Source organism: Balaenoptera musculus, chromosome 20 (genome assembly GCF_009873245.2).
Source record: "Balaenoptera musculus isolate JJ_BM4_2016_0621 chromosome 20, mBalMus1.pri.v3, whole genome shotgun sequence".
In the NCBI taxonomy this organism is placed as follows: Eukaryota; Metazoa; Chordata; class Mammalia; order Artiodactyla; family Balaenopteridae; genus Balaenoptera; species Balaenoptera musculus.
The window spans coordinates 35308471-35336042 of record NC_045804.1 but is presented as its reverse complement, the minus strand read 5'-3'; the positions used below and the strand labels follow the sequence as shown (position 1 = coordinate 35336042).

General features: G+C 36.4%; 1 protein-coding gene across 3 annotated transcripts in view; it reads right to left on the bottom strand.

Annotated features, from left to right (window-relative positions):
• The window catches only part of VMP1 (vacuole membrane protein 1), a 126224-nt gene that overhangs the window by 97209 nt on the left and 1443 nt on the right, over positions 1-27572 (bottom strand). For all 3 annotated transcript variants that reach the window (XM_036835306.1, XM_036835307.1, XM_036835305.1), the window contains exons 2-3: positions 3171-3272; positions 1131-1266 (exon numbers count right to left, since the gene is read on the bottom strand). In XM_036835306.1, coding sequence (XP_036691201.1) covers positions 1131-1266; positions 3171-3246 — 212 coding nt within the window. In that variant the 5' untranslated portion in view covers positions 3247-3272. The remainder of the gene's footprint in view (positions 1-1130; positions 1267-3170; positions 3273-27572) is intronic.

Sequence of the window (27572 nt, the reverse complement as noted above, 5' to 3'; positions counted from 1 at the left end):
GTGGTTAAGAATCCGCCTGCCAGTGCAGGGAACATGGGTTCGAGCCCTGGTTCAGAAGGATCCCACATGCTGTGGAGCAACTAAGCCCGTGCACCACAACTACTGAAGCCCCCGCGCCTAGAGCCCGTGCTCCGCAACAAGAGAAGCCACCACGATGAGAGGCCCGCGCACGGTACTGAAGAGTGGCTGCCGCTCGCCGCAACTAAAGAAAGCCTGCGCATCAACGAGGACCCAATGCAGCCATAAATAAATAAATAAATAAATAAACAAACATAAACAACTTTATAAAAAAAAAAAAGAACAAGAAATTACACTATAGCCTTTCCCATACCCCAAACTAATCTTTTATATACACCCCAACTTCTAATTGGGACAGGCATTATGATATAATGGAAAGGGCATTGGCCTTTAGTCAGAGGACTTGGATCAGAGTCCCTTAAGTACTGTACTTTGAGTAAGACACTCAACCAATCTGATTCTGTTTCTTGTTTTTAAAATCATGATGATCATATACTTATTTTACCTTCTTCATGGAATTGCTATAAGGATCAAATGAACTAAAAAGTGTTACAAAATGCTTTATAAACTGTAAGTACATAAAAAGGTAAGATATTATTACAGATAACTTGGAAAAGTAAACCAGAAAATGATTAAGGCAAGTAAAAGTTCAACTTGCTCTTTATGATATCAGAAACAGGGCTTACAGGTACTAAATTTAAAGATAGAACACAATTTCCATGGCAGAGTCCTTTTTTATTGGCTCAAACTATCAGTAGTGCCATGTATTCTGAACCTTGACCTACTAAAGAATCAGTGTATCTAATGTACACAGGCCTGATTTCTCCCGAAGGTAAAGCCAGAAGAAAAAACTTCTCATTTTCATTGCTCTCCTCTGCATAAAAGATTCAACATGAGACAATGGTCAACTGTAACAATCCAGTGAACAAATAGCAACAAGTTTCCCTAATCTATTTTTCTTCAAACTACACATAAAAAGGAAAATAAGTATGTTCCTATAACATTCTAAATTTAATTAATCCATTTTGATAGAGCAGGTGGCAGGGAGACTGTTGAAGATTTCTAAAATTAGTAAATACAGTTTATATAAAAGGAAATGGAAGACTCTTTACCTTGAGGTCCATTCCTTCAAGATTACTAGGATTTCCAGAGAAAAATACTGCAAGGTAACGAGTGGCTGTCTCCACAGGACAATATTCTGCCTTTCTTCCCGATCCCTCCTCTTCTTTTCATTCACTGACGAGGGATCTGAAAAACATTAGTGTAGAAGTTAAAACAGGATGTTCACTTTTTCCAGTCACTTTCAAAATTCACCTACCTTCCCATCCCACATTTGAAGGACTGTATATAAACCTCAAAAAACAAACAATCTGGTTCACATTGTGACAAGTCTAGGCTATGTCCTGCTGTTCTACTCTTACCATTATTTTTGGAATTATTTTATTGTCAGGACACAAGTTTCTTTTCTTATACATTACTGGAATGCTAAATTAGCCCACTTTCTATGAAGGGCAATTTAGCACCATATCATAGAACAAAGTGGTTTAGAGCTCAAAACGTGAAGGCAAACTACTTGGTTCCAAATCCTGGCACTGCCATCTACTAGTCATGTGATCTTGGGCAAGGTAATTAACCTTTCTATGCCTCAGTTTTCTCTTCTCTAAAATGAAGATAAAAATAGTACTTACTTTTTAGTGTCTTGTAAAGATTAAATGAGTTAATACATGTATGTATATGTGCAATTAAAGTTAGTTATTATTGGTAATAATAGTAACTCTCTCAGCATCATCTCTCGAAATTATAAATGCATATACCCTGTCACCTAATAATTCCATTTCTAAGAATGATTAGCTGTAAGGAGAAATGACTTTTGTATGAGTTTATTCAATACAGTGTTATTGGTTCTAGCAAAAGATTATAAACAAATGTTACCAACAGAGGACAGAGGAGCTATTAAAATATGATAGATTTGTACAATGGAATACTAAGCAGCCATAACAAAGAATAAGTTCTTCATGTACAATCTCTATGAAATATTAAGTAAAAAACCCCAAACAACACACACCATGGTACAGAATAGAAAGTGTGTCATTCTAACATTAATTTTAAATTCCAAAGGGGTGGGCAGTAGTGGCAGAATACATAAATGTATGTGCTTGTTGAAAGAAAGGAAAGAAAAAAATAACATGCAAAAGCTCCTAATGGGATGAGACTATGATATATGCAATGTCTATTTCCGAATCCTAAAACTCCTGGTGAAACGATGTGAAATTTATTGACAACCAAAGTAACCCAAAAGTCAGTAAGTGCTGCAAAATACATTCTGCAAGGCAATGCAGTGATCAAAACAAATGGAAACTACTACTTCAGATAGCTTGCAATTCTTCTAATAGAAGAAAATTTCTATGATATAATATTACCATGCTGAAGTATTATTTGCAATGTGTTTGAGATGCCAAACGATTTAGAAGTTAAAAAGAAAACCATTATAATTAACAGAAAAGGAAAACCTTTCATTTTCTTTTAAACACAAAAAGGAAAGTTCCTACTTAAATCATCTATATAAGTAATAGCTGTAATTTTCAGGGTAAATGTGTGAATAAGAGTCAAATATACTGAAATTTACCACAAATTCCTAGTTTGGTTAAAATATAAATTTATTTGTTTCAAACTAAAATTTAAAAATAAATCCACAATAATCACATTCTGACTTTTTGGATGATTATAAAATTAGGATTAGCATAATAAGTAAATTTATAATCTACTTCTAAAGTTACAAAATAGCATGATAAAACTGAGTGCCAAACAAAGCCAAATAAATATTTACCACACCACAAGATTAAAAAATAATAATCTTGTACCTAGAACACTGCTGATGTGACTACGGCCAGGCTGCTTCTGCTATCACTGTGAAAAATCACCTCATAGGCCCTTATATACCCATAATTTAATTTAGTATGAAGATGAAACAAAAGATAATCAATCTTTTACAAGATTTATAAGAATTTTATGTATCCTATATTATTATATAAGATATTATTTTGTTAACAAAAGATAATAAATATTAGATATAATATATTTCTATTTTATTCCAATGAAAAAGATATCATTTAAACCCGTAGATCTTCTCCCTCCAAACCACCATACTTCACCTGTGAAGTTTCCATTATATTGTTCCTTGTTCATTGCTACACGTCTCTGGTCACAATTTTTTCCATTCTCTGCCATTTCATAGATCAATAACTCTTGAGGAGCTAATAAAACAAAATAAAATCCAGTGATATGTTACATACTTCTGCTTTGCATCTGTGGCTGAATGAAACTGAATACAGAAACAACATGGGAGTAATCCCCACGTGCCATCTCAATAATGTGTTTATACCTTAATTTTCTCTTTTATAATCAAGATTTAATAATTTGTATAGAAACTGTAGTAGAAGTATTAAAAATATAAAAGCCATGTTGTTGTAATCCTTTTCCAAACAGTTATCCCAGTGATTTTCCAGATTAAAATTTGGAGGCAATTTGTCCACAGAAGGATATAAAATACTAGCATCTTCAAGTACTGATAACCTATAAGGTCTAAAGTCCTTCTAATTCAAAACTGAATATCATACATACCATCTACACAAATTTTACCAATCTTGCAGTCCTTTTAGCATTACTTTAAAAAAATGATTATATTATCAAACATGTCAAAAATGTTGCCACACAGATCCAAGATCAATTTTATTTAGGAAACAATTCTACTGAAAAAAAAAAAATGATATGGGCACAGAAGGTGAAAATTTTAAAAGTTTAAGATAAGTTAAATGTACTCTTTATAGCATGATTCATACTACAGGTATAGGTATAAATTTTTAATTTAAATCCCTGTATTACAACACATAAATTGTACTGACATAATTATTCTACACGAAAACACCAGATTACCTGTGCAGGTATCATTCTTTCAGGTGCTGGTAAAGCAAATCTTTCTACTCAAAAAGCATATCACTTCAAAGTCTCAATGCTGAGTCCTCTGCATGTGCCATGAGTCCTGCTACTCTTATACTCAGCTGATTAGAATATGACATGGTCATGGTTTCAATCTTCCTATGGTTTGTTAGCTGGAGCTATTTTATCCCTTGACTAAAATTCTAACCATAATTTAGGCCTCATAAAGGAAAATAAGTGAAAGACTATAAAGACAGAACAAAGAGCATACATTCATCACTCCAACAGAAGGTCTCTTCGTTTAGACACAATCCATTTGTGGACACCTTTGTTTTGTTGCCTTCATTTCTCAATAAACAAACATATTAGGAAATAAAGTATAGGTTTCCATTAGCACAGATGGATAGCCTGGAGCAGATGATTATAAGTCTAAAATCTGGATTTGCATACCAGATTTGCCACTAACTAGTTGTGTGACCTTAAGCAAGTCTCATTTTTTCTAGATCTTGATTCTCTGGATCTACAAAAGGAGGACAAAAATTCTCACTTTCACAGGATTAATGAGGATGAAAGAGTGTGTGTTTGGGCATGCAAGGGTGTGTATAACTATAAATGGCAATACATGGAAAGGGTAGGAGGTATCTGACACAGTAAACCTAGAAACTGTCTATACTACAGAAACTACTTCATAGCACATGCCTCACTGCTACCATATCAGTGATGTCAGTGTCTTTCATTCAACACTCATTATAGAAGTTCTGGGGTCAGTAATGGGCACTGAAGATATAAATGTGAATAAGACAAGATCTTTCTCCTCCAGCAGGTCATAATCTGGTAGGGAAGCCAGATGAGCACAAGACTTCAATTATAATATAAAACAATGAAACAGATATACAGCAAATAACTTACTGGAAAGAAAACAGGTTTTAGAATTGGATTCAAACCCAAACTTCACAAGTATATATTTTGAGCTTTGAGAAGTTTCTAAATCTCTCTAAATATCAGTTTCTTTAATTTGTAAAATAGAGATAACACGACACACAAAGGGTTACTCTGAGGATTAAATAACGTAATGTACATAAAATACTAGTATATTGTCCCACCTTTTATATGAACTCAATATATACTGGTTTATAATGATGATAAGGAGAAAGAAAGTACAGGAAAAAGTATGGGAGCTCAGAGGGCAATACATTCAGAGTAGTACTAGACGCTGAAATTTGATTCTGCAAATTTAAGTCAGAGTTCTGTGAAGATGTTTTCAAAAGACAAGCAATTACAAAAAAAGAAAGACGAAGATAAATTGTGAAAATCTATAAGATCAAAGCATCACAATAAGTTCACAAAATGTAAATCTATTCCACAAATCATGCTTTCTGGTTTTATTAATAAAATTAATAGAACATATTTGAAATGGACCATATAATAAAGGAGTTAAAGATTTTCCATCTTCCAATCATTCAACTTGAAGCCATACTTAAGTTCTGTAAATACTTAAAACTGTGCGAACTCATATTCAGCCAAATTCTATAGGCAATTCATTTTAGAGATGAACAGCCCTTCACCTACATCACAATAAATAACATTTAATTAATTTGTGATGAAAACATATAAGAAGGCACAAAAGAGCTTATGTGTTATGAAGAAAACACTCTAAAACCTTTCCCCTGCAAAACACTGATAATTGAGCTCATTTCCCCAGTTTTACTCCTTCCCATAGTATCATCTTTAAGAGACAGAAAGAGTTTTATCCAAAACAACTTGGGTCCATTTAACTTCTTACTTAATAACAATGGTATTATGCAATTATTCAAAGATGTTTTTAAAGACATTTCAACAGGAATTTTTATTTGAGCAAATAATGTGTTCTTACACAATATGCTAAAAAAGAAAACAGTCTACAGACATTTCCTACTCAAAAAATTCTCCAGAAAAAAACATAGTCTGGAATTTTGTTTTGTAAGAAATAGCATAGGAGACTAAGTTATTTTCTTTTAATCCGTCTACTTCTTTACAAACAAAATAAATTCACAGTTTAAAAAACAATTTTGGGGGGCTTCCTTGCAGTGGTTAAGAATCTGCCTGCCAATGCAGGGGACACGGGTTCGATCCCTGGTCGGGGAAGATCCCACATGCCGTGGAGCAACAAAGCCCATGAGCCACAACTACTGAGCCTGCACTCTACAGCCCATGAGCCACAACTACTGAGCCCATGTGCCACAACTACTGAAGTCCATGCGCCTAGAGCCTGTGCTCCGCAACAAGAGAAGCCACCACAATGAGAAGCCCAAGCACCGCAACAAAGAGTAGCCCCCGCTCACTGCAACTAGAGAAAGCCTGCACATAGCAACGAAGTCCCAACACAGCCAAAAATAAAAATAAAAATAAAAATAAAATAGAGGAGGAACCAAGATGGTGGAGTAGAAGGACGTGCTCTCACTCCCTCTTGCGAGAACACCAAAATCACAACTAGCTGCTGGACAATCATCGACAGGAAGACACTAGAACTCACCAAAAAAGATACCCCACATCCAAAGACAAAGGAGAAGCCACAATGAGACAGTAGGAAGGGCACAATCACAGTAAAATCAAATCACATAACTGCTGGGTGGGTGACTCACAGACTGGAGAACACGTATACCACAGAAGTCCACCCACTGGAGTGAAGGTTCTGAGCCCCACATCAGGCTTCCCAACCTGGGGGTCCGGAAACAGGAGGAGGAATTCCTAGAGAATCAGACTTTGAAGCCTAGTGGGAATTGATTGCAGGACTTCGACAGGACTGGGGGAAACAGAGACCCCACTCTTGGAGGGCACACACAAAGTACTGTGTGCATCGGGACCCAGGGGAAGGAGCAGTGACCCCAGGGGAGACTGAACCAGACCTACCTGCTAGTGTTGGAGGGTCTCCTGCAGAGGCGGGGGGTGGCTGTGCTTCACCATGGGGACAAGGACACTGGCAGCAGAAGTTCTGGGAAGTACTCCTTGGTGAGAGCCCTCCCAGAGTCTGCCATTAGCCCCACCAAAGAGCCCAAGTAGGCTCCAGTGTTGGGTTGCCTCAGGCCAAACAACCAACAGGGAGGGAACCCAGCCCCACCCATCAACAGTCAATCGGATTAAAGTTTTACTGACCTCAGCCCACCAGAGCAACAGTCAGCTCTACCCACCACCAGTCCCTCCCATCAGGAAACTTCCACAAGCCTCTTAGATAGCCTCATCCACCAGAGAGCAGACAGCAGAAGCAAGAAGAACTACAATCCTGCAGCCTGCGGAACAAAAACCACATTCACAGAAAGATGGACAAGAAGAAAAGGCAGAGGGCTATGTACCAGATGAATGAACAAGATAAACCCCCAGAAAAACAACTAAATGAAGTGGAGATAGGCAACCTTCCAGAAAAAGAATTCAGAATAATGATAGTGAAGATGATCCAGGACCTCGGAAAAAGAATGGAGGTGGGCTTCCCTGGTGGCGCAGTGGTTGAGGGTCTGCCTGCCAATGCAGGGGATGCGGGTTCGAGCCCTGGTCTGGGAGGATCCCGCGTGCCGCGGAGCAGCTAGGCCCGAGAGCCACAACTGCTGGGTCTGTGCGTCTGGAGCCTGTGCTCTGCAACAAGAGAGGCCGCGATAGTGAGAGGCCCGCGCACCACGATGAGGAGTGGCCTCCGCTTGCCGCAGCTAGAGAAAGCCCTCACACAGAAGCGAAGACCCAACACAGCCAAAATTAAATAAATAAATTTAAAAAAATAGCAGATAATAATAACTCTTAAAAAAAAAAAAAGAAAGGAGGCAAAGATCAAGAAGATGCAAATGTTTAACAAAGACCTAGAAGAATTAAAGAACAAACAAACAGAGATAAACAATACAATAACTGAAATGAAAACTACACTAGAAGGAATCAATAGCAGAATAACTGAGGCAGAAGAACAGATAAGTGACCTGGAAGACAGAATGGTGGAATTTACTGCTGCAGAACAGAATAAAGAAAAAAGAATGAAAAGAAATGAAAACAGCCTAAGAGACCTCTGGGACAACATTAAACGCAACAACATTTGCATTATAGGGGTCCTAGAAGAAGAGAGAGAGAAAGGACCAGAGAAAATATTTGAAGAGATTATAGTCGAAAACTTCCTTAACATGGGAAGGGAAATAGCCACCCACCCAAGTCCAGGTAGTGCAGTGAGTCCCATACAGGATAAACCCAAGGAGAAACACGCTGAGACACATAGTAATCAAATTGGCAAAAATTAAAGACAAAGAAAAATTACTGAAAGCAGCAAGGGAAAAACAAAAAATAACATACAAGGGAATTCCCATAAGGTTAACAGCTGATTTCCCAGCAGAAACTCTACAAGCCAGAAGGGAGTGGCATGATATACTTAAAGTGATGAAAGGGAAGAATCTACAACCAAGATTACTCTACCTGGCAAGGATCTCATTCAGATTCGATGGAGAAATCAAAAGCTTTACAGACAAGCAAAAGCTAACAGAATTCAGCACCACCAAACCAGCTCTACAACAAATGCTAAAGGAACTTCTCTAAGTGGGAAACAGAAGAAAAGGACCTACAAAAACAAACCCAAAACAATTAAGAAAATGGTCATAGGAACATACATATTGATAATTACCTTAAACGTGAATGGATTAAATGCTCCAACCAAAAGACACAGGCTTGCTGAATGGATACAAAAACAAGACCCATATATATGCTGTCTACAAGAGACCCACTTTAGACCTAGGGACACATACAGACTGAAAGTGAGGGGATGGAAAAAGATATTCCATGCAAATGGAAATCAAAAGAAAGCTGGAGTAGCTATACTCATATCAGATAAAATAGACTTTAAAATAAAGAATGTTACAAGAGACAAGGAAGGACACTACATAACGATCAAGGGCTCAATCCAAGAAGAAGATATAACAATTATAAGTACATATGCACCAAACATAGGAGCACCTCAATACACAAGGCAACTGCTAACAGCTATAAAAGAGGAAATTGACAGCAACACAATAATAGTGGCGGACTTTAACACCTCACTTACACCAATGGACAGATCATCCAAAATGAAAATAAATAAGGAAACAGAAGCTTTAAATGACACAACAGACCAGATAGATTTAATTGATATTTATAGGACATTCCATCCAAAGACAGCAGATTACACTTTCTTCTCAAGTGAGCACGGAACATTCTCCAGGATAGATTACATCTTGGGTCACAAATCAAGCCTCAGTAAATGTAAGAAAATTGAAATCATATCAAGCATCTTTTGTGACCACAACGTTATGAGATTAGAAATCAATTACAGGGGAAAAAAAACCGTAAAAAACACAAACATATGGAGGCTAAACAATACGTTACTAAATAACTAAGAGATCACTGAAGAAATCAAAGAGGAAATCAAAAAATACCTAGAGACAAATGACAATGAAAACATGACGATCCAAAGCCTATGGGATGCAGCAAAAGCAGTACTAAGAGGGAAGTTTATAGCTATACAAGCCTACCTCAAGAAACAAGAAAAATCTCAAATAAACAATCTAACCTTACACCTAAAGGAACTAGAGAAAGAAGAACAAACAAAACCCAAAGTTAGCAGAAGGAAAGAAATCATAAAGATCAGAGCAGAAATAAATGAAATACAAACAAAGAAATCAATACCAAAGATCAATAAAAGTAAAAGCTGGTTCTTTGAGAAGATAAACAAAATTGATAAACCATTAGCCAGACTCATCAAGAAAAAGAGGGAGAGGACTCAAACCAATAAAATTAGAAATGAAAAAGGAGAAGTTACAACAGACACCGCAGAAATACAAAGCATCCTAAGAGACGACTACAAGCAACTCTATGCCAATAAAGTGGACAATCTGGAAGAAATGGACAAATTCTTAGAAAGGTTTTGGTAGTCCTAGCCACAGGAATCAGAGAAGAAAAAGAAATAAAAGGAATACAAATTGGAAATGAAAAAGTAAAACTGTCACTGTTTGCAGATGACATGATACTATACTTAGAGAATCCTAAGAATGCCATCAGAAAACTACTAGAGCTAATCAATGAATTTGGTAAAGTTGCAGGATACAAAATTAATGCACAGAAATCTCTTGCATTCCTATATACTAATGATGAAAAATCTGAAAGAGAAATTAAGGAAACACTCCCATTTACCATTGCAAAAAAAAAGAATAAAATACCTAGGAATAAACCTACCTAGGGAGACAAAAGACCTGTATGCAGAAAACTATAAGACACTGATGAAAGAAATTAAAGATGATACCAACAGATGGAGAGATATATACCATGTTCTTGGATTGGAAGAATCAACATTGTGAAAATGACTCTACTACCCAAAGCAATCTACAGATTCAATGCAATCCCTATCAAATTACCAATGGCATTTTTTACGGAACTAGAACAAATCATCTTAAAATTTGTATGGAGACACAAAAGACCCCGAATAGCCAAAGCAGTCTTGAGGGAAAAAAACAGAGCTGGAGAAATCAGACTCCCTGACTTCAGACTATACTACCAAGCTACGGTAATCAAGACAATATGGTACTGGCACAAAAACAGAAACATAGATCAATGGAACAAGATAGAAAGCCCAGAGATAAACCCACACACCTATGGTCAACTAATCTATGACAAAGGAGGCAAAGATATACAATGGAGAAAAGACAGTCTCTTCAATAAGTGGTGCTGGGAAAACTGGACAGCTACATGTAAAAGAATGAAATTAGAATACTCCCTAACACCATACACAAAAATAAACTCAAAATGGATTTGAGACCTAAATGTAGGACCGGACACTATAAAACTCTTCGAGGAAAACATAGGAAGAACACTCTCTGACATAAATTACAGCAAGATCTTTTTTGATCCACCTCCTAGAGTAATGGAAATAAAAACAAAAATAAACAAATGGGACCTAATGAAACGTAAAAGCTTTTGCACAGCAAAGGAAACCATAAACAAGACAAAAAGACAACCTTCAGAATGGGAGGAAATATTTGCAAACAATCAACGGACAAAGGATTAATCTCCAAAACATATAAACAGCTCATGCAGCTCAATATTAAAGAAACAGCAACCCAATCCAAAAATGGGCAGAAGACCTAAATAGACATTTCTCCAAAGAAGACATACAGATAGCCAAGAAGCACATGAAAAGTTGCTCAATATCACTAATTACTAGAGAAATGTAAATCAAAACTATAATGAGGTATCACCTCACCAGTTACAATGGGAATCATCAGAAAATCTACAAACAACAAATGCTGGAGAGGGTGTGGAGAAAAGGGAACCCTCTTGCACTGTTGGTGGGAATGTAAATTGATATAGCCACTATGGAGAACAGTATGGAGGTTCCTTAAAAAACTAAAAATAGAATTACCATATGATCCAGCAATCCCACTACTGGGCATATACCCAGAGAAAACCATAATTCAAAAAGACACATGCACCCCAGTGTTCACTGCAGCACTATTTACAATAGCCAGGTCATGGAAGCAACCTAAATGCCCATCGCCAGACAAATGGATAAAGAAGTTGTGGTACATATATAAAATGGAATATTACTCAGCCATAAAAAGGAACGAAATTGAGTCATTTGTTGAGACGTGGATGGATCTAGAGACTGTCATACAGAGTGAAGTAAGTCAGAAAGAGAAAAAGAAATATTGTATATTAACACATGTATGTGGAACCTAGAAAAATGGTACAGATGAACCGGTTTGCAGGGCAGAAGTTGAGACACAGATGTAGAGAACAAACGTATGGACACCAAGGGGGAAAACCGCGGTGGGGTGGGGATGGTGGTGTGCTGAATTGGGCGATTGGGATTGACATATATACACTGATGTGTATAAAATTGATGACTAATAAGAACCTGCTGTATAAAAAAATAAAATAAAATTTAAAAATTAAAAAAAACAAACAAAAAACAAAAAACTAATACTAAACTTTCTTTGGGTTATTTGTATGGAAATATGTTAATATAAATGTTTCAGACATTACATGAAATTCCTAAAAATCTTATATGTTCTGGTATAATGTTATAAGTCATAATTCTAATTATTACTTTAAAAAGTATATCTCAGAAATAACTAAATTTCCTTGTCAATTGCATTATTATGAACTTTCATCTAATCTTTAACCGTGGTCATTTTTAAGTCTTTTGTCATTTACAGACAGTTCTGGGTGTACTTTGATGCTTTTGCAGAAATGTTCCTATAAAAGGGTTTCATCTTCAAGGAATTCATGGAAAAGACTCTGACAAGTACAGGTTTCTGGTAACTGACTATACTGCTGAACTGAATGAATAAGCGTTTTCAGAACTCCAATGGAAAACTGATGAATTCATAAAAGTGCTAACAAAAGATCAAGATGAAAAGAAAATTAATTACATGGGATTGAGTGAACTGATGAGGATGATTATAATTTTTGTGACTTTCTGTTTGAATAAAAAAAAATGTTAAAAAGAAAAAAAAGAATGGATGTCGAATTTTATTAGAGGTGTCTTTTTAATTCCTTTGCTGTTTACTAACAGATTTCCGAATATTGACTACATTTCTACAAAATCAGTGTCATTTTTTATACTTTTAATGTAATGTGGGACTCTGTTTGATAGTAATTTATATTTACATCAACATTCAAAAGTGACTGTTTTTAGTGCTATCTTTGCTAGATTTTATCAGTGTTATCGTGGCTTCATAAAGAGAACTGGAAAACTTTCTGTGTGAACTAGAACAACTTTAATAGCAGATCCTCTTGAAAGTGGGAAAAAATTTACCCATGAAATAATGTGGGCCTGGAGCAATTTTTAAAGAAGCAGCTCTCTGGCAACTTTGTTTTGGCTTTCAAATTTATTTTGAAAATGGAGATAACCCAAAGGTATATCTGCGATTATTTACTTTTCTCATTCCGAATTTTGTATTTCTGTATCATCCCTTTTTTCCTTTATTCAGCTAGCATAGTTTAGTCTACCGTTTCGGTTTTCCCTTCCAAAGAACCAGCTCTTATAATTTCTATTTTTTCCCTTTTAATAAGTTAATATCAGTGTTAACTTTATTAAGTCTGTTTTCCATAGGTTTATTTCATTGTTTCCTTTTAATACTCTTAAGTAAAGTATTTAATTTTTATTCTTTTTCAGTTATTCAAGATGTTTTCTCATAAATCTGGCTTTGGCCACCTCCCATAGACATGAATATACATTGATCTCATTATGTTACTTCCTAGATAATATGTAACTGTTTTCAATTTCCTCTTTGATACAATAAAGTATCCAGAGTTGCAAAAAATATAATAAAATAAAATAAAATAAAATAATTTTAAAATAAATAAATAAAAATAAAAAACAATTTTTGAAAAACTTTTGCCAATTTCTAGCCCCACTCGCCTACACAGAGGTTGGGGGTTGAGGCTGAAAGTTCCAACCCTCTAATCACGCTTTGGTTTTTTTGGTGACTAGTCCCCATCCTGGAGGTAACTAGGGGCCCAACAAAAGTTGCCTCATTAGAAAAGAAGATGTTCTTATCACTCACATTACTCTGGAAAACTACAAAGGATTTAGGAGCTTTGTGCCAGGAACTGGGACAAAGACCAAATATAGATTTCTTATGACACAATTACTCTGTAAGGAGAGAATATGCTAGTTATGGGCTGAATTGTACCCCTCCCCCATTCATATGCTGAAGCCCTAATCCCCAATGTGACTGTATTTATTGTTGGGGCCTTTAAGCAGGTAATTAAGGTTAAATGAGGTTCTAAGGGTGGGGCCCTAGTCAGATAGAACTGGTGTCCTTATAAGAGGAGAAAAGAGACACTCTCTCTGCATGCACACAAAGGAAAGGCCATGTGAGGACACAACAAGAAGGCAGCCATGTACAAGCCAGGAAGAGAGCTAGCACCTCAATTTTGGACTTCCAGCATCCAGAAATGAGAACATAAATTCGGTGCCCCAAAGCTGCCAATATGTCTATTTGAGGGCCAAATCAGGGCAAGCAGCATTTCACCTGTACTCCACACTCCAAGACTGAATGCATCCCCGCTATTCTAATTCTGTTCACCTTCCCACCTGAAAGTAGTTTCACTTCTCTGGAGCTAAAAGAATCCTACCAACATCACTTACTAGTTGCATAGCCTTGGGTAAGTAATTTAAGCCTCTGCATTTGAGTTTATTTGTAAAATATCCCCATTCCTATTTTCATGCCATCCTTAAATGTCTTTTGTGTTGCTTTGGGGGACTCTCGGCTATTTATTTTCTCTACTTCAAAAAACAATTATATATAATTGTCCTGCACAGAGTCTGGCACATAGCAGGCACTTAATGTTAGCTTCTCCACACCCTTTCCATGAATGTCTCAATTTTCCAAAATAATCATAGTCAATACTACCCAAGTATTCACTTACAGACACTTGTTTTCCGTATTTCTATACTATAGAAGAGACTGCACAACTGATTTCTACAGAAGCATCCACAGAAAAATCTTAGTTTATGTTGGATAACAAAAATAAATTATTTTTCATCAATGTAAACAGTTTGAAAAGTACCAAAAGGACAATCTGTTAAAAATTATTACAGGGTAGGGACTTCCATGGTGGTTAAGAATCCGCCTGCCAAGGCAGGGGACCCAGGGGCGATCCCTGGTCCAGGAAGATCCCACAGGCCGTGGAGCAACTAAGCCCATGCGCCACAACTACCGAGCCTGCACTCTAGAGCCTGTGTGCCACAACTACTGAAGCCCACAGGCCTAGAGCCCGTGCTCTGCAACAAGAGAAGCCACCGCAATGAGAAGTCTGCGCACTGCAACGAAGAGTAGCCCCCACTCGCTGCAACTAGAGAAAGCCCACGCGCAGCAAGGAAGACCCAAGGCAGCCAAAAATAAATAAATAAATTTATATTAAAAAAATTATTACAGGGTAAAAAAGCTCTAGCCAATGTAGGTAGGGCAAGAGGAAATAATCATTTTTAAGGAGAGCCACTTTTCACAGTTTAATGAGGTAGCATGAATTTTGGAAATTTGTTATTAAACGGTGTCAGTCAGATTCCTGGATGTGGGAATGAATCCAAAGTATTACTAGCCTGTTTAAAAGACTGAAATCTCCTCAAAAAGGAATCTAGCACATGACATATTTTGACATTCAGTGCAGCCTTGTAGTGAGACTGTTGTAATATCAATTTGAACAGCATGCATCTAAGTTAGTTTTGTTTCTAAGAATGAAATTGTTGAAATAAATTCTATAGGTCTGTGGATGGGATGAGAAGACAGAAATAGAAAAGAAGCATAACTCAAACATCAAATTATTTTCATTGTGAAGATATATCTAGATGCAAGAAATGCTTTAAAAGGCTGTAACTAGCAGATTTTAAATACAGCTGAAGCACTTAAAATCTAAGGTTGATATTAAAACATGTGGGGTTTTTTTGTTTGTTTCTGGCAGAAGTGCTCAGAAAATACTGCTAAAATCAGCTCACAAAGGTTCTTTGTAGGCTGTATATCCAATGTGCTAAGACTATAATACTCCATTCATTTTAAACATTAGCTACCCTTGTAATGCAAAAACAATGTAAAACTAAATTACTGTGAGTTCCCCAAAGCGACACAAAAAAACATTGAAGGATGACATGAAAATGGCAATTCACTGAGTAATATAAGAGTTAATGGAGAATTTACCAAGATGAAAAGAAAAAGAAAATATAGTGAAGCCACTGATTCTAATTTTCTTCATCACTGAATTCCAAAATAAAATGAACACACTTCCTTTTAAGAAAATCATGTATGGAATCTAAAAAAAAAAAAAAAAAAAAAAAGGGTTCTGATGAACCAAGGGGCAGGACAGGGATAAGGACGCAGATGTAGAGAATGGATTTGAGGACACAGGGAGGGGGAAGGGTAAGCTGGGATGAAGTGAGAGAGTGGCATGGACATGGACATATATACACTACCAAATGTAAAACAGATAGCTAGTGGGAAGCAGCCGCATAGCACAGGGAGATCAGCTTGGTGCTTTGTGACCACCTAGAGGGGTGGGATAGGGAGGGTGGGAGGGAGACGCAAGTGGAAGGAGATATGGGGATATATGTATACGTATAGCTGATTCACTTTGTTATAAAGCAGAAACTAACACACCATTGTAAAGCAATTATACTCCAATAAAGATGTTAAAAAAAAAAAAGAAAATCATCTATCCGAATGATTCTACTTTCTTGCAAAAATATCAATTCAGCTTTCTCAATCATACAAGGCATATAAAGATATCCAATTTGAGAATATTATATCTTTCGGTAACCTTTCTTGTTTTCAGAGTGTGTGTCCTTGGTTGGATTATTTAGTACATTCAGTCACAGACTGTTCCAAAATAGCTGTAGATTTCCCTAAAACCGTTAAGAAACTGCAACTTATTCTTGGAAACTTAATAAATAAATACTGTAAGCGAAGAGTAATATATCTTGATCAGTGAGGTTTTGATATAGTTTTCTGCTGTGCAGGAGTATAAAGACAAAGATAATTCCAACACCATGCACAGTATCAAAGTGATTATCAGATCATCTGGCTTTGAGAGCCAGAGAGTATCTATCACATGGTAGCGACAGTTTAGCAATGTGTTCTCTGAAAAGTCATTACTTTAATGAGAATATATGAAAACATTCCTTGAATCTTTCTGAACTTTCTAAAGCTTTGGGAAATTAAAAAGTTAAAATCCCAAGTTAGGTAACAATTAAAAGAATTCAAAATCTCCATAAATCTCCTAATAATGGGTTAGCAGGTTATAAGTGTATATTTTTCTGGCCTAAAATGTCCCTCAACTTAATTAAGTGAAGTATAAAGTATATTCAACTCATCATAGTCTAACTGTTGAAAAAGGCCACTGCTCCAGATCTAATTTTTTTTTTTAAAGTTTGTGTGTGTTTTTTGTTTTTATTTTAATTTATTTATTTTATTTATCTTTGGCCGTGTTGGGTCTTCGTTTCTGTGCGAGGGCTTTCTCTAGTTGCGGCATGTGGGTGCCACTCTTCATCGCGGTGCGCGGGCCTCTCACTATTGCGGCCTCTCTTGTTGCGGAGCACAGGCTCCAGACGCGCAGGCTCAGTAATTGTGGCTCACGGGCCCAGTTGCTCCGCGGCATGTGGGATCTTCCCGGACCAGGGCTAGAACCCGTGTCCCCTGCATTGGCAGGCAGACTCTCAACCACTGCGCCACCAGGGAAACCCTAATTTTTTTAATTAGATAAAATTTTAAGTAAAAATCCAAATTTTGAAAACATACAACCTGGAAGACACTTTAGGAACTCCCTTTTTGCGAGTCTGATAGGTTTTGGGGAAGGTTTCTTCATCTCTCACTTTCCAATATGTAAAAATATCTTACGTTCCTATGCATAAAAACATGATTTTATTTTCGCAGGGAAAACGCATAACTTGTAAAATTACAACTTGAAAAATCCCATTTTTCATTTTCTCTCAATCTACTTCTTAAATGTGCATTCAGTTTTTCATAACCAGTGCAATTTCAGCAAAACATTTTTACCAAAAAGATGGGGGAGTAAGAGTAAGGTCAAGAATTAAGGTAGTAGGCTTCCCTAGTGGCGCAGTGGTTAAGAATCCGGCTGCGAATGCAGGGGGACACGGGTTCGAGCCCTGGTCCAGGAAGATCCCACATGCCGCGGAGCAACTAAGCCCATGCGCCACAACTACTGAGCCTGCACTCCAGAGCCCGTGAGCCACAACTACTGAAGCCCGCACGCCTAGAGCCCGTGCTCTGCAACAAGAGAAGCCACCGCAGTGAGAAGCCCGCGCACTGCAACGAAAAGTAGCCCCCACTCTCCACAACTAGAGAAAAGCCAGCGCTCAGCAATGAAGACCCAACGCAGCCAAAAATAAATAAATAAATAATTTTAAAAAAAGAATTAAGGTAGTAAAAGGAATGACAGTCTAGATTTGGGACATTCAGCTAACTGAGAGAACTTCAGAATGTCATTTCAAACCCCTATTCTCCCTTTCCTCATCCAATTATCAGGCACATAGAGTAAAAGACTGCCATAATTTCCTTTCTCTTCTAGTAGTCTATGAATCCTACCCAGCCCAAGGCCAGGGTTTTGGATTTCTGTAATAACAACTACTTCTGTATAGTGAGTTATAGGTTGCATATAGATTAGCTAATATGATGCTAACAACACTTTGTAGGAAACTGTTATTTTTACACTTGCCTTCTACAAACGAGAAATTGAGGGCTCAAAGGGCCCCAAAGAGCAACTCAGCAGCATATCAATGGCAAAGTAAGAGTTCAACCTCACTTTCCCAAGTCCAAATTCAACGTTTCTTCTACTATACAAAACAGTCTGATGATAGTATTTTCAATTCTCACCAAGTAATTCTGGAGTCACAGAAAAAAAAAAAAAAAGACAAAAAAATAGTCCTAAAGGCTTAGCTTGTCCTAGTATTTACACATGTTCCCCATTACTAGAATTAAGAGAACACTCATCTCCATAGCTTCTCATTACTCAAACTGACTCATCTGTAGGTTATTACTGTTTGTATATTTCTCTGACAAAATTTTACATTCAGATTGCTTAATAGACCTCACTATTTTATTGCCCCTAAATACCTGAGGAATATAAGCTGGTCTGTACAAGTCATTAATATGAAAAGTTAAGTCACAGAATATTTTCAAATGACAAAGGTACATGCTTCAGATTACTTATATCAAAATAAAGGATTTAATCCAGATAATTCTAAAATTTATGATTTACAAAACAGATTTTGAAATTTGGACAAAGGTATATAAATCAGAAAGAGAAAGACCAGAGCTAAACTGTTCTCAAGTTGGGGAGCATCGAAACAGTACTTGATAGAAACAAGTCCAAACAGGCCAAATATGTAAATAATCAAAATAAACATGAACAGATTAAACTCATCACTTGAAAAAGATTGCAAATTATATTTTAAAAAATTCCACCCTTTTGGGGCTTCCCTGGTGGCGCAGTGGTTGAGAATCTGCCTGCTAATGCAGGGGACACGGGCTCGAGCCCTGGTCTGGGAAAATCCCACATGCCGCGGAGCAACTAGGCCCGTGAGCCACAACTACTGAGCCTGCGCGTCTGGAGCCTGTGCTCCGCAACAAGAGAGGCCACGATAGTGAGAGGCCCGCGCACCGCGATGAAGAGTGGCCCCCACTTGCCACAACTAGAGAAAGCCCTCAGAAACGAAGACCCAACACAGCCAAAAATAAATTAATTAATTAAAAAAAAAAAACACCCTTTTTAAAATAAGGATAAAAAAAGGTTGAGGACTTCCCTGGTGGTGCAGTGGTTAAGAATCCGCCTGCCAATGCAGGGGACATGGGTTCGAGCCCTGGTCCGGGAAGATCCCACGTGCCACAGAGCAACTAAGCCCGTGAGCCACAACTACTGAGCCTGCGCTCTAGAGCCCACGAGCCATAACTACTGAGCCTGCGTGCTGCAACTACTGAAGCTTGCGAGCCTAGAGCCCGTGCTCCGCAACAAGAGAAGCCACCGCAGTGAGAAGCCCGTGCACCTCAACGAAGAGTAGCCCCCGCTCGCCGCAACCAGAGAAAGCCCACGCGCAACGAAGACCCAGTGCAGCCAAAAATAAATAAATAAATAAATAAATAAATATTTTAAAAAAGGTTGAAAATAAAACAAAAGACAAAAGTCATTACTAGGGAAAGAGAACAATGATAAAAGGTTCAACTCACCAGGAAGATACAACAATTCTAAATTTGAATTCACCTAATAGAATACAGCATCAAAATTTACAACATAAAAATAGATAAAGGTACACAGATATATGAATAAATCCAACATTATATCGGGAGATTTCAAAGCAACTGTTCATAACTGATATTTCAAGCAAACAAAAAACAAAAACAAGACATTCAATAAGATAGAAGATTTTAACAATAAAATTAAGAAATAAAATATAGGGGGGATATGTATAAAATTCAGCATCTAACAATTAGAGAATACATATTTTTTCATAAGCCACTTATCATAATTAAGCCAAGAAATAAGTCAAAACAAATTCCAAACAATGGGCATCACAGACCACATTCTCAACCCAGAAATTAGGTCAAACTTCAGCAACAAAAATATAAGATTTGTACACAATTAGAAGTTAATGCACACAGTTCTAAATAACTAGGGTCAAAATATGAGAAAATTGAAAAACGCTCAGAACTACTAGAACTAATAAGTGAATTTTAGCAAGGTCACAGGTTAAAGGTCAAAATCAATACTCTATTATATACTTGGAATACACAGAAAGTTAAATTTTTTAAAAGTTCATGTAGTCCCCAAATTGCAGTTTTATAAAAGATGCCAAAATATTCCTTGCATGGTCATTTCAACATAGGCTTTTGGCAGAAGTCTAAGGACATAATGTTAAATAGATTTCTATGAAAGCAGAAGAAATGTAGATTAATTTTGTAATTTGGGGGTGATAGTAACATGAACAAGGATAGACTAAATAATTGCTATGCCTTTTAGAGTGTCCACTTAGCAAACAAGGAAAGAAATACTGAAGACAACATGTTGTAAGACTCACAAACCTCCTGAGATCTTTTGTTTTCATTAATTCAGAAAGTATTTATTGATGTCACAATGTATATACTTGTTCTGCATGTGGCCTAGAAATATTCATGAATATCTCATTTTTAGATGATCCTTAGGTATTTATATATGATTTATATATCCATTTGGTTCTAAGGAAAAATTATGCTTACTGTCAATTCAATCTCTGAGGTATATAAATATGTGTGTATATATATATATAATTCTGTTTTCAACTACTGTTTTTATGAGATTTATATTTAGATTTTCACCTATACTAAGGTGAAGATATACAGTTAAAAAGAAAAAAATTCAATAAAAATATTCTGTGGGTCTAAAAAACAAAGTTCATGTACTTAGAGGGACTTAGAGGTAAGTTTGACAAAATACATACAAGACCTATTCTAAAAAAATTTTTAAAAAGAAATCACAGAGTGCCTAAATAAATAGGAAAATACATATCATGTTCATCATTTGGAAGTCTCAATATTGTTACTATGTCAATTTCCCTCAAACTAATGTATAGCTTTAATGCAATCGCAACCAAAACTCAAGCAGGCTTTTTTAAAAATTGAAAGTGACAAATGGATTCAAAATGATATGGAAATGCAAAGAATTTAGAATAGCTAAAACAATTTGGATAAAGAATAGAGGTGGAAGACTTGCACTAATTGATTTCAAGTCTTGCTTTACTATAAAGCTACAGTAATCATGACTGTGGTTTTGGCAAAAGGATAGATATAGATCAATGGAACAGAACAGATAATACAGAAATAGACCCACATACATAGGGTCAATTACTTTTCAACAAAAGTACAAGGCAATTTAATGGTGAAAGGAATGTTTACTTCAACTGAATATTCTTATGAAAAAAGTGAACATTGACCCTCTCTCATATGTAACACCTGATTTGAAATGGATCATAGATCTAAATGCAAGAACTAAAACCATAAAGCTTCCAGAAAAAAAAAACAAAACAACACGGGAAAAATCTTGGTGATCTTGGGGTAGACAAATATTTCTTAGGATTTAAAAAGCATGCACCATAAGAGAAAAAAATGTATAAACTGGACTTTAACAAATTTAAAACCTTTTGCTCTTTGAAACACATTGTTAAAAAAAAAAAAAAGGTAAGCCACAGAATGAGAGAAAATACTTGCAATACACGTATCCGACAAAGTTCTCGTATCCGGAGTATATCTATCTCTCTGTACATATGTTAGAGTAATAAATAATGAAGATGTGTTTTATAGGTATGGAGATAGACAAACTGACCAAGAAACAGAAAATGTGGCTTCTCAAAAGATTCTTGTATATCTGGAACTCTACATGACAGAGATGGCAAGATAGATAAATCAGTGGGGAAAGGAGAGACTGTTCAAATTGATTACCCATAAAAGAAAAGAAAACCTGGATCACTACTTTGAACCACGCACAAAATTTAATTCCAAATGGGCTGAAGATTTAAAGGTCAAGAAGCAAAACTTTCAGAAGAAAACATAAATGCCTTTCTGCCTTGGGGTAGGAAAGGATTTCTTGAGACATACGCAAGAGCTGACCATAAAGAAAAAGACTGATAAATCGGACAACACTGAAATTAAAATTTAAATTCATCACAAGATATCTTAAGTGAGAAGACAAACCACAGAAACATATAACTGAAAAGGACTAGTAGGCAGATAATAATTTTAAATTATTGAGAAAAAGACAAATAATCCTACAAAACTAAAACAGGCAAAAGACAGGAAGAGGTATTTCACAGCAGAGGATCTATTTGACCTCACTGACATCCTAAAAATATAAACCAAATTCACAATGAGGTATCATTTGTATCCATTATCTTTTTTTTGTAAATTTTTATTGGAGTATAGTTAATTTACAGTGTTGTATATCCATTATCTTTTGCTATGTTTAACAACGTAGCTCCAAAACTTAGCAACTTAAAAAAATCATTTAGTATTTCTCATGATTCTGTGAATTAGGTTGGGCAGTTCTGCTCTGGGCTAGCTTGGCTCTTAAGCTAGGCAGGTCTAAGCTGGGATGCCTTGTTTTGGTCCAGCTAGTCCTCTATGCCCCAGTACGTTAGCCTGGGCTTTTTCCACATGGTGGGCTCTGGGTTCAAAAGAGCAGTAAGAGAAGACAGGACCCAACGTGCAAGTGCTTTTCAAGTCTCTCCTTGTGTCACACTTGCTGATGTCCCTTTGGCCAGAGCAAGTCACACAGCCAAGTACAGAGTCAAGGGGTGGAATAAGAGACTCTAGAAGTAAAATCATATTGCAGAGGGGTATGCATACGATGATGAGAAGAATCTATAATCCACTACATCACTCTTTACATGCATTCTTTGGCAAGAATTAGGAAGGACGACAATAGCAGAGTTTGGGAAACAACTTGTAAAGCTGAATATTGGCATACCCTTGTTAGAATTCTATGCCTAGGTATATAGCCAAAAGAACCTCTTGCACATGTGAAGAGCCAATATGTACAATATTATTTTTAGCAACATTGGTCTTAATAGCAAAAGCTATAAACTACTCAAATGTCCACTGTCAGGAAAAGAGATAAATAAATTAAGGTACAATGAAATATTACACAGCTGTGAAAATAAATTTTTCATTTACTCATTTAACAAATATTTACTGAGTACATACTATGTGCCAGGCACAGTGTGAGATGCTAGAGACACAGCAATAAACAGACAAATATTCAAACATATCATCAGATAGAAGTAAGTACTACAAATGAAAAATAAAGAAATTTGGTATGTGTGCATATGTATGTGTTTGTGCACAATATTTAACAGGGTGGATAGAGAAGCTTTCTCTGAGAATGTGACATTAGAAAAGGACCATGGAAAAATCTGGGGAAGAGCACTGTAGGGAAAGAAAATAAAGAAGTGCAAAGACTTTGAGGCAGGAGTCTGTCTGGCATGTTCCACTTACCAATAGTTATTAAAGTTACTGATAAATTCAAACACTTAAGTTTCTAAAACTTATGGTTTCATAGATATAGAAATACTATAGATACTCTCTGATTATTTTAAAAAATTAAAGAAAATTCCTCTGCCCCAAAGAATCAGTACTAAAAGCTCCTCTAGGGAATTCCCTGGTGGTCCAGTGGTTAGGACTCCATGTTCTCACTGCCAAGGGCCCAGGTTCGGTCCCTGGTTGGGGAACTAAGATCCCACATCCGCATGCCACGTGGCGCGGGCCCCCCCCACCCCCAAAAACAACAACTAAACATGCAATTATCATACACCTACCAATCATACTCTGTACTATCTCTGCAACTTCCTATAATTACTTTAAAGTAAAAATTGAAAAATATGTATAAAAAAATAAAAAATAAAATCTCCTCTAAATAGATCTTAAAAACTTATAAGGAGCAGAAGAATCTTGTATATTCGCTTGATTAAACGCTTTTCAAATGTGGTGACCTGAAAGTTTCTGGAAGGAACCAGACTCAAATGATGAGGTTAGAAGTAGCTAGTCAGATCAACCAATTCAACCTTACTGGACTTTATTCTGTCCTCATATAGACTACAGAGCGGCATTTGACAGACCTGACCATTTCTTAAGAGAATTCTGAATAAGCAAAGACTTCCACATGCTCTAAAATATAAAATTTAAAAAAAATGAAAAATCTTGCTCCCCTCTGTCCCTCATCTGTCTAGTACTCTCTAGGTGGAACCACTTTTATGAGTTCTGTGTACCCCATCATTCTTTCTTTAAACACTCCTTAGTCTCCTTTGCCAGCTCTCTTTTACCTGACCTGGGACCGCTCCTCTTCCCTGTTTCCCCCAAGTGACTTATCTAGCTGCACGGTTTAAAATACTAGCTTGAATTTGTATTTTTCGTCCTGACCTCTAGATTGGAATACCTAATGGCAGCACTTAGACGATTCCTAGGCACCTCAAATTTAACACGTGCTTTTTTCTCCCTCCACAGCCCTCTTCCAGTAACAAACCTGGTCCTCCCCAAACCTTCCCTCTCCCACTACTTGGCACAACCATCCACCAAGTTACTGAATCCAGAGGCACAGCCATCCTTGACTCTTCTCAATTCCTTATACCTCACATCTAATCCAGGACCAATCCTATTCCAGATATATGTAGTATCCACCCACTGCTCTCCACTTTTTTGCCACCACTCTGGTCCAGGCCATTTTCATCTCTCGCTTGGACTACTCAATGGACTCCTAACGTCTCTCTCCATTTCTACTCTTGTCCCCTTCAATTCATCCTTCACACATGAGCAAGAGTAAACTACTTATAAATCATACTACTCTCCTACTTGAAACTGTAGAATGACTTCCTAACTACACTCAAAATCAAATCCAAACTCATTTCCATGGCCTGCAAAGCTCTACATAACCTGGTCCATGAATGTTTCCTATCTTATCTCATGTCAGTATATTCTAGGTGTGCAATACTAGAGTCTTAAACAAGCACATATCCACATTTACTCTCTCTCAGACCCTTGACTGTTTCTTTCATAACATTTATTACACTGTGCTTATTCTTTCATTTTTGTATTATTTTTTTTCTCTCTGTCAGGCTCCTAACTAAAATATCTATTAGTTTTTGTTTCCCACTGTTTTTCCCAGAACCTGGTAAAAGGCTTAAGACACAAGATGTTTGTTCACTGATTGGATGAATAAACAGATAAATATGACAATAGATATCACGGCAAAATAATCTTCTCATGCAAAGAAAGTAAGTGCTAGAAGCCATTGTTAAATATCAAACCCCCAAATTTCAATTCTCAAATTCTGTGTTGTGGCTTACACATATAATGTAAACTGTTAATAACACAAAAAGGTTGAGATAATGGCCTACAAGAACGACTCATTTGGTTAAGAATCCCGCATATGTTGTAAAACATTCACGAAATGTGAATATATCCATATATATATTTACTGAAACTTCATTAATAATGAGCAAACAATAATCAAGTAAGCAGGAACACAAAGATATGCTTTCGAAAGAGGGCTGGAAAAAGTTCTTAGCAACTGCTCAGTAGGCCACATGATAATGATGACATAACAATCATGGTTAACTATATGCCAGGCACTGTTCTAAATGCTTTACTTAAATCTATTCACTTAACCCTAACAATAAAGGTGTGTACTAACTTCAATATCTAGGAGGAAACTGAGATAATAAGAGGTTAAGTAACTAGACTAGCCCAAGGGTTGCACAGTAGTAGACCTGGAATTTGAACTAAGGCAATCTAAATTCATAGCCTAGGCTCTTAACACTATCTACGTAGTCCTTCCAGGAAAATCTATAAAGACCAAGGTTTTATTAATGAACCTCTAGAACAAGAGAAAACACCACGGTGACCTACTGAAAAGATTTTTTATTTCTGGAATACTGAGAAGCTCTTTAAATTATAGTCAGAGACTAAACAAGTTTTGTGAAATCAATGGAAGCAAAAGGATTCTCAACAAGACAAAAAATAAACTCTTCTATAGTGGCTATTTACCCAGAATGAAATAATTATATTAAAATTACAAATAGCTTGGGAAAATATTTATCAGGAACAAAGAAATTATTATAGCTTCCTCCTACTTGTTAGCAACAACACTCACTTAGTAGAGACATGTGTTACAAAGATCCTCTGTCTTTTCCACTTGCCAGAAAGAAGACACCTTGATACCTGATAGTAATGAAGCATGAACTCAGAATAACTATTCTGAAGAAAAGAACTAACTTTTTTCTATCCTTATTCCATTCCACCACAAATTTTGCCAAGCATAGTTTTTGTTTTCCTATAATTTACAAGACTGAAAATAAGGTAAAAAGGGGAAAAAATGTACATACGCATATAGATCCCTTTAATACATAAGAAAACCATTTTCATGCAAACCAGGAAATACTGTGAAACCAAATAAAGATGCCTGGAGACAACCTTAGCAGAAAGAAAGAACACTTGGGACCTCATTTCCAGTTCAGGCTCTGGCACTACCTAAGCCATATGACCTCAGGCAAGCCAATTACTGATTGTTTCTGGGCCCTAATCTTCTCCTCTGTTAAATGAGAAGAATCTAACTCTGTGTTCACAGAGGTTGCTTCTAATTCTAAATATTGCTTTCAATAGGTTTCAGTAAAATAATGTAAGTAAGTAAGGCTTTAGTTAACTATATGTAAGCGCCAAAAGTTCAACTTCCTCTGCACTTGGAAATTCTTAAGTGACAATACCTGATGGCCAAAAAAGATCAAATTTAAACTCCCAAATGCAAAACTAAACTCATTCTGAAGTCACCTACTTATAAACCAAGGTGACTAATACAGTGGATTACAGTTTCAAACTATTCCTGATTAGCTTTTATTGCGTTCAAAAGGAGGGCAAAGATCATCTCAGAAAAGTGTGTGACAAATTTCAGATAAATAACACACTTAATATAAAACACCAAATTTTGAAATGATGCAAAGTAACAGTATTCTGCACTGATATATTTCCTGCTTTCAGAGTAAAATGACAATATCACCATATTTTCATTTACATAGTGATTTCACATTTACTATCTCCCTTCATCACTGTGACAATCCTATGAAGTGAGCAGTACTTTAATCAACACAATTCAGATCAGCTCAGAAAGTTAGGAAACTTGCCAACCTATGCTCAGTAAGTGTTGGAGCCCAGATTCCAATCTAGGTCTTCTGATTTAAAGTTTAATGGTGTTTGCAATCCTAAAAAGTGGTAATTCAAGTCAAAGGCAGGAAGAAGTTGGAAAGTGAGAAAATTTGGGTAATCAGTCCCTGGATAACTGGACTGAACAAAAAGAATATAAGACCAGGTGTGGCAGTTATAAAGTAAAAAAGCAAATTTACCAGCTGTTAAAAATAATAACATCTAATTTATATAATTCCACATCTCAAAAATCTTGTTGCCTCGTTTCAAAGACAAGTGTGAAAAAATTTTCTAACTCAAAAATAAGAACAATACGTAAATAAACAACAAATTGATTAAACTAGCTATAAAGCATTAAATTGCTAAAGGTATTAAATCATTTACTGAAGTATTTCAGAAACTTGGTTATTCTGGACT